General features: G+C 38.5%; 2 protein-coding genes across 17 annotated transcripts in view; one reads left to right on the top strand and one right to left on the bottom strand.

Annotated features, from left to right (window-relative positions):
- Positions 1-4,667, bottom strand: part of TMEM243 (transmembrane protein 243) — a 150,811-nt gene extending 146,144 nt beyond the window's left edge. For 6 of the 7 annotated variants that reach the window (XM_078342976.1, XM_078342973.1, XM_009002544.5 and 3 more), the window contains exon 1: positions 4,201-4,667. The gene's annotated coding sequence lies outside the window, so the exon portion shown is untranslated. Of the gene's footprint in view, positions 1-3,138; positions 3,245-4,200 lie in introns of all 7 variants that reach the window. The other variant, XM_078342975.1, reaches the window with a different exon arrangement.
- Positions 4,668-4,824: 157 nt separating this feature from the next.
- CROT (carnitine O-octanoyltransferase) overlaps positions 4,825-16,108 on the top strand; it is a 73,494-nt gene continuing 62,210 nt past the window's right edge. For 5 of the 10 annotated variants that reach the window (XM_054237826.2, XM_009002540.5, XM_078342972.1 and 2 more), the window contains exons 1-3: positions 4,825-4,886; positions 5,507-5,597; positions 8,205-8,340. In XM_054237826.2, coding sequence (XP_054093801.1) covers positions 8,226-8,340 — 115 coding nt within the window. In that variant the 5' untranslated portion in view covers positions 4,825-4,886; positions 5,507-5,597; positions 8,205-8,225. Of the gene's footprint in view, positions 5,265-5,506; positions 5,598-7,722; positions 7,777-8,204; positions 8,341-16,108 lie in introns of all 10 variants that reach the window. The other 5 variants (XM_054237824.2, XM_078342971.1, XM_078342968.1 and 2 more) reach the window with 5 other exon arrangements.

Genomic DNA, 16,108 nt, shown 5'->3' with positions numbered 1-16,108 from the left:
AAGTTGTACTAAATGTAACCACAGCCCACATAATTGAACTTCTAGGATCAATAAGGTATATTTAAATTGATTCCTATTATATCTGGTAGGTCACATCTATTAATAACTCAACTGTGAAAAGACACATCACACAAGCACCTTGCTGTTGATTGCATGGTCTGGGGTCTCTGCCTTCTTCCCTTGCAACAGCCCTCTAACCTGGGGGGCTTGTTAAGAGTACATGTGAAGGTTTCAGGTCGCAGCCTGTGGAACTACTGCTTGGTGTGTGGATTGCTTTGCATGCACCCCTGGTTTCTTTAAGTCTTAAATGATGCCCACTCCAAGCCATCATCCTAATCCCTACTCCTCCACTCCCACCCTTGGCCGAAGTATAGATTGTAACCCCTCTGCTACTCTCTGAGATTGGCCTTTGGTGAGGAATTCAGGGCTTTCCCCCATCTTCTCTCCCCGACCTTTATCAAGGGGTGCTGCTTTTGCTTTTCTTCCTTCCTCAAGTGTCTTTTCAAAACATCACTACCCGACACCTTCCATGACACTTCCTTGCTTTGGCCAGAAGCCCTCAGGTAAGGTTGGAAAGAGTCTCTGACCTCCCTTGTTTAGTTTTAGAATTGCATTTACTCTCTACCATCCTGGGAAATGAATATTGGGTCCTCAGCCCTGCCACCCTCTGCTGTCATCATCAGCTGATGCATTGGTCTTAGCTCAGGTTTTGATAAGGTGAAGAGAATTGTTACCAGGGTTACTCAGACCTGCCAGCTCTCAGAGTCCTTGGTGGTTAAAACTGGAGAATGACCACGTGAAGACACTTGTAAGCACACACAATCTTTCCACATTGTTTTATTTTCCTATAATTGCTCTTGCTTTTAAAAATTGAAGTTTTAAACAGGGCTCTCATTTGGTCATCCTTACAATCCTTTGGGATCTAGTTTGGAATCTGACAACTGGAACAAAAAGAACCTTGGATCCAGTGCATGTCTTGGTTTTGGTGCTGCTCCTGAATCTCAAGATCCTCATCAGGGATTAAGAACTTGGGGTACATAGCAGATCCCCGAAATTGGCAGGCTTGACCTCCTGGCAAATTGCTGTGTTTTTTCAATTGCTCTTCAGGACTACTAAATGCTGAGTGTGAATGCATATCAAAATAAAAGCAATTCATTGTGTACTGACGTTTTCTGTTTTTAATTATTTATGTAAAACCATTTTTTATAGCAATCAAGTCTGAAAAGCAATTGATGTCTCCATTAATCTTTTCCTGGGGAAAATCTCAGTTCTAAGGATTTAACATCCTGTAAGTGACGTTTAACATAACAGTATTCCATAAGCAGCCTTTTATTTTCAGACCATTGCTTAATTTTAATATAATTTTAAAATGTGTGCATTAATTAAAAAATGGGAAAAGGACCTTAATAGTCATTTCTCTGAAGAAGATATATAAATGGCCAATAAGCACATGAAGAGATACTCAACACTCTTAGTCTTCACAAATAATGTAAATCAAAACCACAAGATACCACTTCACACTCACTAAAGTGGCTATAATTTTTTAAAAGACAATAACAAGTACTAATGTTATATTTTTGTTGTAGCTAAGGGCAAGAAAAATTGAAACTCATAAATTGCTGGCAGGTATGTAAAAACGGTATAGTTCCTTTGGAAATCAGTTTGACAGTTTTTGAAAATGTTAAACATAAAGTTAACATATCACACAACTTCACTCCTAAAATACTAAGATAATTAAAAACATGTTCGCACAAAGCTTGTACACAAATGTTTAGAGTAGCATTATTGAAATAGCCAAAAGATAGAAACAACGCAAATGTCCATGAACTGAAGAATGGATAAACAAAAAGTGGTTTATTGATTCATCAGTTGATGAACCATGTTTAATGCCTTTTGGTAGCACAGAATTTAGAGTCACTTTGCTTCACTCTTTTGTTAGTCTCGTTATTTATTTCAAAGGAAACAAAATGTTCCCGTAAAGATGCCTGGATTTTTGGATATAGAAAAAGTTGTGGGACTGAAGAAAATGAGTGGAACAGAGATTTGAGTACATAGAAAATAATCTTTTAAAATATTTAAACCAAATGTTCCAAAATTAGATTATGGTGACTGCATAACCCTGTGAATATAGTAAGACCACTGATTTATTGTTTTTAAATGGATGAACTTTATGGTATGTGAATTATATTTCAACAAAGATGTTAACAAAATTTTTAAATGTTACATTTTGTTTAGTAATAAGACATTTTTCTGAGATGTAAAAACATCATAGTTATCTTAACTCCTCAGATTTTGGTGGCAACCTTTCATATACAGTAAATATCATTAAAAGCAACCCCAAATCAATGATTAGTACTAAAAACAGATCCTCTGTATCAATCACTGTTTATCTGCTGTTGTGAGTGGAGTTCATTTTTAATGCCACATTGACCTCTTTGTGTCCAGTATACTTTAATTTGCTGTTGGCTGCTTCTCAAAATAACCATATCTCTACTGCCCCTCTTTAAAAAGAAGAAATATCACAAAATTATGTCTTCAACATGTTCATTTTATACATCAGAATGAAATGAGGTTACAGATCTCCCATAGATTAGAGCTATTTACCATATCTCCTTACTTATCAGAGTCACAAATCTTAGCAGGAAGCCAGTTACGGAGATTGAAATATGAACTTCTTAGTCTAGCATTTTAATGCTTTTTATGGTGAAATTTATCTAGATTTATCTATAAAGGCTTTTGCAATTTGTGGTATGCTGAGTAAGAACTAAAGAAGAACAAAAGTAAAAGATTTTTTAAATGGCAACTTAAAAGTATCACCACTTGTACTACTTACAAATTTTTCTTCAGAAAAATATTTTGACTTAGAGTCAATTTTTAATCTTGGGACAACTTGCTGTCAGAAATACTTCAAGTGTCTAAAACATCTTCCTTACCAGCCAATATCTCCCATCCCACTCTAACAAATGCAAATTCATTCAAATTTAACCTGAATGTAACATAATTTGGAATCTTTCATTAAAATATATATCACACATTTTAAAGCCAAACATAAATTATTTTAAAATACCTGTTTTTTGGTGATTTAGGGTGCATATGCTTATCAGTATAACACATTTAAAAAATTTTTTTTCTACATACCCACAAAGTGTTCCATTCATTTTTTCACTCCCACAACTTTTTGTCTATCCAAGAATTCAGAAATCTTTATAGAAACATCTTGTTTCCATTGAAATAAATAGCAAGCCTAAGAAAAAGAGTGAAGTGAAATGATTCTAAATTCTATGCCACCAACAGGCATTAAACATGCATGAACTTTTAAAGAGATGCCAAAACTCACTAGAAAGGAGAAAAAGTACAATGAAGGTTTCTGAGTAGCTTTTAATTACTCAATTTAAGAACTTTATCTTGTAAGCAAATTTTAACATTATCCAGAGCATAACACTTATCAAATGTATTTTAACATTATCCAGAGCATAACACTTATGAAATATATTTTAACATTATCCAGAGTATAATATATATGAAAGAAAAAGTTCTTTAACACCCCTCCAGAAATTACAACTGCGAGCTCCTAACCCCTTATCTAAAATCTTTTTGGCTAGATATGTTTCAGAATTCAGAACTTTTCTTAGAATGGTATGTCTGCCATATATTGTGCAACACTTCCAGCAAGCTGTACTGTAATCAAACACAGTATTTCTGTAAAAAACTTATGAATATTTATATCAAGTGAACATTCAGTTACACATAGCCTCAACTCTGTTCAGGTCAAACTTTACTGCTAAAGGATTTAGAAATGACAGACAAACGAATGGGCCCTGACATGACACATTAATTCGAAATCTAAATCTTTATGTTTGATAACTAGTTAAGAGTCAGTGTAAACATTTAGTCTGTCCTTCCACAAAAAAATACAACAGTGTATTTAAAATAAAAATGAAACTCAGTATATCTTATTGTAGAAGGTAAAAGCAAAATGAATTAATGTCTGAAACTAAGTTAATCACATTATGATCTTCTAGAACTTGTCTAGCTCCACTCTGGTTAAAGATTCCATTTCTTGGCACAACAGTAAAAGACATCGGATCAGCCCCAAGCCTTCAGGGTAAGCATCCCTGGGGTACTCAAATACTTTGGGTAGCAATGAAGACCAGTAGAAGGGCAAGAAGACCTGAGATGACTTAGGGAGCTGCAGCATACCTGAGTTGGGCAAACAGCTTCAGAAGATGAAAGAGCCCAAGCAGGAATCTGTGTGATTACTGTTCTTTTGCCAAGACGCGGGGTAGACAATTAGATTCCTTTACAAAGCATTGGTGTGTTTGATGCTGCAAAAGGCGGCTCATTGGAAATGGGGAGGAGCGGGTGGTAAGCCAGAGCTGGGGAGAGAAGTAGGGTGAAAATGGGTCTCAGCCAACTGTTCCTGCATCTATCCCAGAGGGCTGGGTACCTTCGTGGCGGAGCGCGGCCCACCCAGAGCGCCTTCTATATCCTGGGTCAGGCGCCAAGCTCCCCCAGCTTCACGCAGGAATCTGCAGCCTGGCAGAATTAAGACCACTCTTTCTCGACTGGCGAGCCTTTCCCAGGCCAGTAGCCCGGATTAGAGTCGCGACCCAAGACGCGCGCTAAGAGACAGGGTCGGTCCCACTACAGCGCAGGCCCGGACAGCCTCTGGCCTCAGACACGGGGCGGGAACCTTGAGGCTTTCCGTCCAATCCCGTTCCCCGGCAAAGTGCGGGGCGGGACTTCGCGTCCAACCCTGTTCCCCGGTGAATGCGGGGCGGGACCCTCGCAGCTTTCCGTCCAATTCCTGCTCCTTTCAGGCCCAGGGGAAGCGAGCCGGCGCTGCTGTGGGCTGCGACAGCGGCAGAGGCGGCGATGCACGAGCGGTGAGGAAAGGCAGGCCCGCTGAAGCAACACTCCCTCTCTCCCCTAATCCTTCAAATCGGGAGCGGGGGAAAGTTAAGTCTTGCAGAACAGAGTTAAGTTGTGCAGACAGAGTTAAGTCGTGCAGAACCGCAAAGGTGCCTGGATTTGGCGGGGTGTAGTTTATTTAAGCATCTTGCCTGCAGGGGTCTGAGGGGTACCTCCAAGATTGGGCCGCTGAGCTGCTCCGTGGTGGTGCTTGGATTTCTCTCACTTGGTGGCCTTTCGAGTGCAGAGCTGCCTTTGGGTTGGTGGGAGGAGCCTCGAGCTCTCATTGCCCTCTGCTCCTGCTTCCACCCCTTGCCACTCTGTGACAAACCTGTTACCCGGCCACTGAAAAGGTACCCTTTGCCCTTTGAACCCGTCCAATTGGAAGGTTTACTTGTATGAAACCTAATTAATTGTATGGTCATTTACTCCTGCTCTCTAGCAGGTGGACTATTTGCGTGTGTTTGCAGCGATTCACAAAAAGTTTGTTTTGGGGACTCCCAGCTCCTAGATTGCAGTCTACCTTCTTTCACTAGCTTGTTCATTTCTTTTTTCCTCTGAAATGTTTGTTAAGCTTGTTTCTTTCTTCCCACAGTCACCAACTTAATTCAGTTCCCTGTCATCTCAAAACAATTGTTGCAGCAGGCTCCTGGCAGTCTTAAGCAGTTCATCTTCTTGGTGTACTGGTATGTGACAATTCCTTCACTGATTGTTCGTGGTTCTTTTCCACTTTCGTGAGTTCACATCTAATTGCCCCCAGAAAGTCCATTCTAATTAAATCTAGCATCATCATTTTCTTATTGCTATTGGAACTATATTGTTTAATTTGATCTTTATGATTGAAAATTCAAGACAGCTCTTCAAGAAACAATCCAATAATTGATATTTTTAATGTGTACCTGTTGGTGAGTTAAGCACTATAGTAGGTATGAAACTAGTACTCTTGGTTCCAGTTTTCCAGAGTCTATTAAGTGGCACAAAGGTAAACAGAAAAGCTTATCTTCTCTATATGTGTGTACTAGTATTCCTTTGCTGCCTTAACAAATTACCACAAATGCAACTATTAAAAACAACACAAATGTATTATCTCATAGCTTCTGTAGATGTGAAGTTTGGGTGGGCTTAGCTGACTACTTGGCTAAGAATTTTACAAAGCTGAAGTCAAGATGTATGTAAATTTGGGTTCTTTTCTGCAGGCTGTGGGGGAGAATCCATTTCCAGGCTCATTCAGGTTCTTAGCAGAATTCACATTGTTATCTCTATATCCTTACTGTCTGTCAGCCTGAGCCTCTTTCAGTTCTTTATGGCCATCTGCATCTTCAAAGAAACCATGAATCCTTCTCAAGCTTTAAATCAGTCTGACTTGTCTGCTCTCTGCTCTTACGGACTCAAGTGATTAGTTCCACCTGGATAACATCCCTATTTTAAGTCAGTTCTGTGGAGGATATCACAATCACAGGAGTAATGATCTCACCATATTTGCAGGTTCTGGGATTAGCAGAGGTGGAATCTTAGGAGCCATTCACAGAAATTCTGCTTACCACAATATGCTGATTTCAGGCAGGATTATTTTGTTTTTGTAATGTGCTTTTACAGGCATTAAAAAATTCTGACTTTATTGAACTATATGATTAGCCACTCTAAGATAAGGAAATTCACTTAGAGTTAGTTGCCTTAGGGGCACATGGCTAGAAAGTGGCAGAGTCTGTACTTCGATCCAGATCTGCACTTCCATTTGGTCCAAATCCATGTTTATGGGTGGTCAAAATGGTGTGCAGCCAAAGTCAATAGATAGAAGGAAGCTGAAGAACTTTGAGTTGATTACTATTTCTCATTTTTAAATTATCTCTTTATGTTAGTGGTACAGGCTTAAGCTCTTCTGCCTACAAAAGAAAGCCCAAAATACAATGGTATGAATAAAATAGAAGGTTTTTTTCCCCATACATCTAGAGGTAGGAGTCCAGGACTAGTAGGAAGATTCTGACATCCTCCATACATGACTTCCATAAATGGGCCCACAGTACTGTTTAGTTTGACACTACCTAGCACAAGTGAAAAGGAGGGAAAGTTCAGGGAGAACACATGCATTCCTTTTCGGGAGCATGACCTGGAAGTGACACACACAAAGGTCATCACAAGGCCACACTGAGCTCCAAGAGAGGTTAGGAAAGATATAACTGGGTGACTGTATGTACAGCTAAAACTTAGGATTCTGTTAAAGCAGAGAAAAAAGGTATTGGCTGAAAACAGTCTCTGCTGTGTCCATGTTTTTGATAGTGTTCAATTCTTTAACCTCTATGAGTGGATTATTATGTTTAGCATTGCTATCAGTTTTAAAAAGTCACTTTTGAAAGAATAGGAAATTCTAATTCGATATTAACTTTCTTTGATTTCTCAGTTGCTATTTTAATATATAATTACATATTTAATATATTACAATATTTAATGTTATAATTTAATATATGATAATTTAAAAAGCTTTGAGAAATCTCATTTTTATTTGGCATTTTTACACCTTATTAACATTTTGGGTTAGATTTCTTTGACAACCTATGTTAATATGTTCAAGATTGCTTTAGAACACATGAGACCATTCTGTTTAGGCTGCATACCACCTGTATAATTAAATTAAAGCAGCTTGTCATATGATTTATGTATTCTATAATGTTGGACAACACTTCCACACCTCTTTGTAATTTTGCTCTCCAAAGTTTTCTATATCAACACATAATCCTTTTCTACACATCAAATACTCTACCCACTAAGACTTAAAGCAGGTTTTCTCACCTTCTATCATGTTGTTTTATATAGGGGAAAGACTGTTGTCTTAACAGATATGGGTTTGAGTCCTGCATTTGTCTTTAGGTAAGTTACTATATTTCTGGGTTTTGGTATATTCATATGTAAAATGGCAAAGAATGCCACCTTTCAGAGATAACATAAAAATTAGGGAGCTAAAACATGTTTTCTGTAATACAAACCAAAGTATTTGTATTGAACCGAAGAATTTATTGAACACCTAGCAAATGCAAATGCTAGGTGTTCAATAAATGGTAACTAATTATACCAGTCCCACTCACTGATCACTTTTACTTCTAGCACTTTGAGTCTACACACTCTTTTCAAGTTGGTTTTCTCTATCTGACAGGTTTATAGATTTTATAAGAAATGGTACCAAGTCCTAGATATGTTGTGGTCCCTAAATACTGATTTAGTGAATTGTGGATTGTACCTCGGATATATAAGCGTATCTATGAGATTGAAGTTGTGATGGCTGTCTCTCTTTTCTTTAGTTTTCCTGTTGTGATTTTATCATGGAAAATCAATTGGCTAAATCAAATGAAGAACGAACATTTCAGTACCAGGATTCTCTTCCATCACTGCCTGTTCCTTTACTTGAAGAATCATTAAGAAAATACCTTGAATCAGGTATGTTAATAATCTTCTAGTATATATTAATATTGTTAGCAACTTAGAAAACTGTGAAACTGTTACTAGAGTAGTGGTCTTGATCCAGACTCAAAGAGAGAGTTCTTGGATCTCTTATAGGAAGGAATTCAAAGTGAGTTGTACTGTGCAGAGAGAAGAGACAGTTTATTGAAAGCTTCTCCATTATAGAGTAGGGCATCCTCAGAAAGCAAGCAGACTGTCTTTGTTTTAATATTTTCTTACATAGGGGTCTTACCTATGTAAAGACTAAACTAAGCTGTGTCTATGTAACGGTGAGCAGACAGCATGACAAAATTTATTATTGTATTGACTTAAAACAATCCTTGACATTTTAGTGCATGAATACATCAATGAATAATGTTAATTATCTTGAAAACATATATTGTCATGGGTATTGAGACATCTGGACTTTCCGCTGTTGTAGGAATGTGTCTTTGTAGGTATCTTTAGGCTGTTTCTTCAACTGTAAATATCTTATGACTGGGTCATGACTGGCAATGTGCCTTGCTAGTCTCAAGATGGAGCTGAATTTGAAATGGTGTTACTCTGGCTCTCCTGGGCTCCTGCTTCCATAACATTTCCCCCTCTACTTATGAGAGAACCCTTAATCTTAAGAGGAGATACAGGGTGAAGGTTGTTCTTCTGTAACTCCTTCCTGGTGGCAGTGGATGTTGATTGTTGGGACATACATGGTCCTCTCATAATAGTGTGCAGTGAGCCTCTTCAGGGAATCAGGGAGCTCCTTGCTTGCATGATGTCCCAATCATTTCAAGAAAATTAATATACTAGGTTAGTAAATAGATAGGTAAAACAGCCACTAAGCTATTTTATCTCGCTGACCTATACAATAAGCACAGCAGAAATAAAAAGTACAATAACTAATAATAATGAATGTTATAATACCAAGCATACTGAAAGAAATGCTTTCCAAGTGCTGGAGAGCTCATGAAATTATGCTGTTATGGAGTTTTATGACAGGGAATTCATTGCCAAATTCAGGTTTCCAGAGAACTCATGACCTGCAATATGTAGTCAGGAATATAGTGTAATACTCAGTTTTGTTCAAGGCACAATCTCCTCCCTTGGCTGCAGTTAAAATGTATAAGGCCATATGGTTTTGCAAGGCTACTGGTCTTATTTGGGAAGTTTCTATCCCAGAAGGATAGATGTCACCAAGGAGACAGGAGGGTGATAGCCTGATGAGTGTCACTGAAAGCTCCACCAGTATGTTTCGCTAGGGCTTTTACCTGTATGTAGTTCAGTGTCTATAACTGCTGCTTGAGGAGAGAGAATATGGCCATAGGATAAAACCACCAAGAAGCCTGTTTTGTCTTCATCTATGATGGGCCTTGACTGTTTTTCGGTTGGCAAGGAAGGAATCTAGATGTATGATGATATGTCTTAGAAGGTAGGGATGACCCCCTAGGACATTGTCCAGTCCAGATATAAGGTAGGTATAGCCAACTGTGAGACCCATGTGCCCATAACCTTCCCCAAGGAGAAGGATGGGCACCCAATCTTAGAGATTTATTTTGCCATCCTGTCCACATTTGATTAGTTAAGACCAGGGTCTGATTGCATTGTTGGGTAGCAACCATCTCATGTTGTAGGTTTCAGCTTGGAGGTGGCTGCTGTCATGTCTCTCAAGGCATAAAAGTACTTTACCTTTCACCTGAATTTGGGTAGCCATTAATCAGCTAAGCCCATCAAAACTGGTATAGCCTAAAGTGGGGATGTTATTTAGTTGTCTGCAGAACAATTGAAAAATGTTTTTTTTTTGTTTCAGTGGAGGAAGGGAAGAAGTAGTGGCTGGTGTCTTTTTGATACATTAGAAAAGGAAAGTATTTATTTCCTATAAACCACTCATTGAAGTGGCTTATATTAGCCTATTTGATATGCCAAGGTAACCCTGAGGTTGGTGAAAGAGGTAATTTACTGCATACCCAACAATTTTTCTGGTTTGGAAGAGAGGCCACAGTTTGTGCCCATTCCATAAATAAATTAGCTCCAATGTTATAATAGATCAAGTTTAATATTAAAACCAGTAATTTCATTTTGAGAGTAGTACTTATCTACTGGATGGCTTCTTTTTTTGAAGAGAAGCCACAGGATCTATTGGCTCACAAGAGTATGCTAGAATAGTGGTCACCATGTTGAATGCCTGTGGGACTTTATGAGAGGCAGGTTTAATTTTGGATGAATCTACTCAAGTTTAACTCCACTAGAGGTGCTTAGAAGTACTTGATAGGGTCCTTTGGAGAAAGTTGGTCTGTAGGAGGTCCTTCTTTCCAAGTTTTTAATATGACTAAGTCTCCTGGTTGAACAGCAGAGTTATAAATGTTTATGGAGGTGGTTCTGACACATGAATATTGAACAAACATGCATGTAACATATAACTGTTTACCCTGGAGTAGAGACTTAACCCTTGCCTGACATGATCTTAGATTCTATTTATAATTTGGTATTTTACTGCCACAAAGAGTCTGTTTTGTCAGATTTATGATTTTTATTTTAACATTAAGCTAGTCAGTTATGCCAGAATTTCAAGAAGAGGAAAGATATAGCAACGTGTGTCCAATCTCCCTGCTTCCCTTCATGGCCTGAACTAGTTTTTTGGTTTTTGGATGCCCTTTGGCCAAGAAGGAGGTCCATTTTGCTTAACCCAGTAGGCAGAGGTTACAGTGAGCCAAGATTGCACCATGGGGCTTAAGATTTTTAAAAATTTATTTATGTTAGGTTATAGTCCCCCCCTTTTTTGTCAAACTATGCCATCAATGGCCAAGCTCTTATTTTATTCCATATTGATGTCAGCGTGGTGTACTACCTGCCCTGGGTCTATCCTGTCCCATGGTGGGACCTCTGTGGCCAAGGGACTTGAGCAAAAGACTTATGGGCAATTAAACATTCTAGGCCAGGTGGGAATGGAGGTGGGTAGCCACTCATTAACCTTAAAACTCCTTTTAAGCAACATGAGAGCCAAAAGCCAAATGGCAGGGTTACAAAATTTACTTATTTATAAATTCTATACATTGAACTTTTTAATCTTGACTTGTAGCAATTAGCTATATAAAATACAAGCGTTTTGTTCAGCTTTAGAGGCAGCGTGCCTGACCTTCATTTGAAATCTGAATTGATTTTATTCCCTATAACAAGACCTTTCAATCTCATTTGATAGTCTCTGCGTTTGGAAGGAGTGAATCATTTCAAATTCTAGAGGAATGACAAAACATAAGGAATTAATGTTTTAAACAAAAATATCATAAGCCCTGCCTAGTTTTGAGAATGACAGGAAAGGAAGCCCATAGGTAGCTAAATACTTAAATTATTTAGTATCAAGGCATAGAAAAATTATATTCAGTTATAAGCAAAATTATTAAATGAATTTTAATGTTTTGAATATAGGCCTGTCCTTATATCTCTATCTGTAGGTCTCATGAAAGTACTTTACTTTGATTGTCCAGGTCCAAAGACAAGGCTTTGATTAGCTTCAGTTTGCTGTAAGATATTAGCAGGAATTGGTGCCTTCTTTAGATGAGGTGTATGTGCCCAGGAGTCAAAGCCCTGTAACTTAAAGGCACAAGGATTACTTAGTAGCACTTGATAGGCACCCTTTTAAGGAACTAGAGGGAGTCCTTTAACTGATTTTCTTTCTTTTCCTTTTTTTTTTAAACACAGTCTCATTCTGTCACCCAGGCTGGAGTGCAGTGGTGCAGTCTCGGCTTATTGCAATCTCTGCCTCTGGGTTTAAGCAATTCTCCCAACTCAGCATCCTGAGAGCTGGGATTATGGTCATGGGCCACCCTATCCAGCTAATTTTTTGTAGTTTTAATAGAGATGGGGTTTTACCAAGTTGACCAGGCTAGTCTAAAACTCCTGACCTCAAGTGATCCACCTGTCTCCACTCTCCAAAGTGCAGGGATTACAGGTATTAGCCATTGCACCTGGTCCTTTAACTGATTTTTTTCTAGTATATGTAATTATCAGGCTGGAGGTGGTATGTATTAGGCCATTTTTACATTGATGTAAAGAAATACCTGAGGCTGGTTAATTAATTTTCAAAATAGAGGTTTAATTGGCTCAGGAAGCATACAGGAAGCCTAGTGCTGGCATCTGCTTCTGGAAAGTCCTCAGGAACCTTAAAATCATGGTGGAAGGTAAAAAAGAAACAGGCATTTCACATACTGAAAACAGGAGCAAGAAAGAGAGAGTGACAGGGAGGAGGAAGAGTCACATACTTTTAAACAACCAGATCTGGTGTGAAATCAGAATGAGGGCTCACTTATCACCAAGGAGACAGCCCAAGCTATTCATGAGGGCTCTGCTTCCATGATCCAAACACCTCCCACTAGGCTCCACCTCCAACACTGGGCATTACATCTCAACATGAAATTTGGAGGAGACATCTAAAGTATATTATGGTGATAATGAAGTTCGTGGTATGACTGAGAGCTTTAAAAAGATTCTATAGCCTTCTAGTGATTTTTATAGCTTTAATAAATCCCAACAATATGACTAAGTCAGAGACTCAATATAGGATTTTGAGAATGTTTATTAAACATGTTAAAAGGCTGAAAACATTTGATCAAAACAGAAGCACAGGCCATTGTAAAATAATAGTTACTCATTTACCCAAAGTGATAATTAAATACTTAGAAGCAATACAGAAAGTTATATAATGTAAAAACCTTAACCTTTTAAAATCCTGGTTGTTTTAGCAACAAAACAACCTAATAAAGTTAGCATAGGAATTATAAAATTTTGTTTCTTAAGACAGTTACCAAAAGGCACAAAAAGCCTTCTGCAGTGTGACTGTTACTCCTTATGGGAAGCCGATTTAGATAACCTGGACATCAAACCTGATGAAAAAAAGTGCTTGAATTTAATTGGACCCAGGAAGGGTATGTTCAAGGTTATGAGTATAGCAGAGGATTACCTCACTCATAAGAACACATAAGTTTTTTTTATAACATTGAAAGTTTAGACATATTTTAAAAAGCCAAAAGTACAGAATCAAGTTATACTAGAGGTAAACATTGCTTTTCTAGACCTTCAAGATAAAATATTTTAGCATTAGATCATAACAACAGTAAAATTAGAACTGGAGAAAAGAAAAGCTGATGAGAAAGCTGAAGGAAAGAGTTATCCCAGACCTCAAAAAAGGGAAAAGCAGTGCGACAGTAAAAGTTGAACTTCTGGGATATGATTCTGAGACTTTTCAAAAGAAATGGGTTATTAGGGCTGGGCATGGTGGCTCACGCCTGTAATCCCAGCACTTTGGGAGGCCAAGGCGGGTGGATCATGAGGTCAAGAGATCGAGACCATCCTGGTCAACATGGTGAAACCCCGTCTCTACTAAAAATACAAAAAATTAGCTTGGCATGGTGGCGCATGCCTGTAATCTCAGCTACTCGGGAGGCCGAGGCAGGAGAATTGCCTGAACCCTGGAGGCGGAGGTTGCGGTGAGCCAAGATTGCACCATTGCACTCCAGCCTGGGTAACAAGAGTGAAACTCTGTCTCAAAAAAAGAAAGAAATGGGTTATAAAAGTAAAAGTAAAATTTCTTATAATTTTATTAAGAGCAGATTAATACCTTAAGAAAATCTTGTCTTAACATTAGGGACCAAAATTTAGCTTATTTATAAATTATTTTCTTTTTATTGTAACCAGTTTAATCACCTACAAAATTCTTTTCATGAATTCCCCTTCACAAATCTTATGACTTACACAAACCATCTATGTCATGCTTGAACTTTTTGACTTGTTCTAAACTTCTCTGTTTCCTAAATAATCAGTCATTTTACTTTAGGACAGAAATTTACTATACAAGATTCTTTTTCATACAAAATTATGCTCTTTTCTTATAACCTTCCATACCAAAAATACGTTATTATTATTATTATTTTTGAGACAGGGTCTTGCTCTCTTGCCTAGGCTAGAGTGCAGTGTCAAATTCATAGCTCATTGCAGCCTTGACTTCCTGAGCTCAAGTGATACTCCCACCTCAGCCTCCTGAGTAGCAAGGATTGTAGATGAGCACCACCACACCTGGCTAATTTTTATATTTTTTGTAGAGATGGAGTTTGCCATGTTGTACAGACTGGTCTTGAATTCCTGACCTCAAGTGATCCACTGGCCTTGGCCTCCCAAAGTGCTGGAATTATAGTCATGAGCCATTGAGCCCAGCCAAAAATACATTTTCATATTTACAACTTTCTTCACATCTCTTTCTCCCTACTTGTTCCTTTTTACCTTCTTTCATAGGTAAATTTTAAATAAGCTCTAAATTATATAAAATTATTATTATTTTTCAACTGGGAGAATGCTCACTTCCCTCAATTGAGAGATGTTGAATTAAATAACCCAAAGAATGAAAATCATCTTTTGGAAAAAAATGATTTGTGTAATCTTCAGGTCATGCAAGCACAGGGCAACATGTGTCACTAGTGAGGCACAAACAGCAAATATGCAGCTGATTAAGAAGCAGTCGCAGCTGGCAAATATACCTCTGAGACTCAAACAGGTTATCCAACTTTGGTTGGGGCCTCTAGCCCCCAGTCTGAGTGGGGCCCTCTAACCTCAAGTCCCTGGGTAATATAAAGAAACATGGGTATTCCTGTGACTCCTGGGGCTTGGAAGGCTGACTATGTTGCAATGTATGTTGCGAAAAAGAAAAGGGACAACAAAGGGAAGGGAAGAGACAACAAAGAGCACTCACCTATCTATGAATCCCAAAACTTAGGAAGCAAGAAACCTAGAAGTGCTTGTCAGATGTTAGCATTGTTAGCATTTTATAGATAAAACCATTCCACAATTTTATTTTATTTTATTTTTGTGAGATGAGGTCTTACTCTGTCACCCAGGCTGGAGTGCAGTGGCACAGTCATGGCTCACTGCAGCATTGACCTGCCCAGCTCAGGTGATCCTCCAACCTCAGCCTCTTGAGTAGCTGGGACTGCAGATGGGTGCCACCATGCCCTGCTAATTTTTGTATCTTTTTTTAGAGGTGGGTTTTTGCCATGTTTCCCAGGCTGCCAAAATTTTAGAAACATGTTATCCTATATTATAAACATTTCTTAATTTGGAAAGAATCCAGACAGCCAGTAAGTCATGCCAGGAAAGCCATGGACCAAAATTTTGGGTAAAGTAGTTTTCATGGAAGTTTGGGTTTTTTTTTCTTTTAAGCCTTTTCACATTTTATTTTTCAGTTTCAAATGAGTTTCTAATATGTGCATTTCTTTGACATTTCTGGTTGAACTGCACAAGAAAAACAAAATCTCCCAGTTATCTAAATAGCAAGTTTTATTTCAATACCAGTAGTCTAATAATAACAGATTCAAATCAGGCAGAAAAGAAAAATAAAGAGCTTTAGAAGACTCTATTTAATTTCACAGTTGCAGGGCAAAAGTAACCACCAGAATGCCAACAGGCTGAAACTTCAGACAAGAGAATGGGACTCCAGGTTTCCACAGGGGCCAAGTAGATCAAGGTTTCTGCCTATTTTAACGAGGGGTATAAAAGCATCTAAGTCCTGCAGTGGTTAAGATATAGCAAGAACAGGCCAGGTGCAGTGGCTCACGTCTGTAATCCCAGTACTTTGGGAGGCCAACGCGGGCAGATCACCTGAGGTCAGGAGTTCGAGACCAGGCTGGCCAACATGGTGAAACTCAGTCTCTACTAAAAGTACAAAAATTAGCTGGGCATGGTGGTGGGCGCCTGTAATCCCAGCTACTTGGGAGGCTGAGGCAGG

This window comes from Callithrix jacchus, chromosome 11 (assembly GCF_049354715.1).
Source record: "Callithrix jacchus isolate 240 chromosome 11, calJac240_pri, whole genome shotgun sequence".
NCBI lineage: Eukaryota > Metazoa > Chordata > Mammalia > Primates > Cebidae > Callithrix > Callithrix jacchus.
The sequence above is the reverse complement of the archived record's forward strand: the minus strand, read 5'-3'. Positions and strand labels throughout refer to the sequence as shown.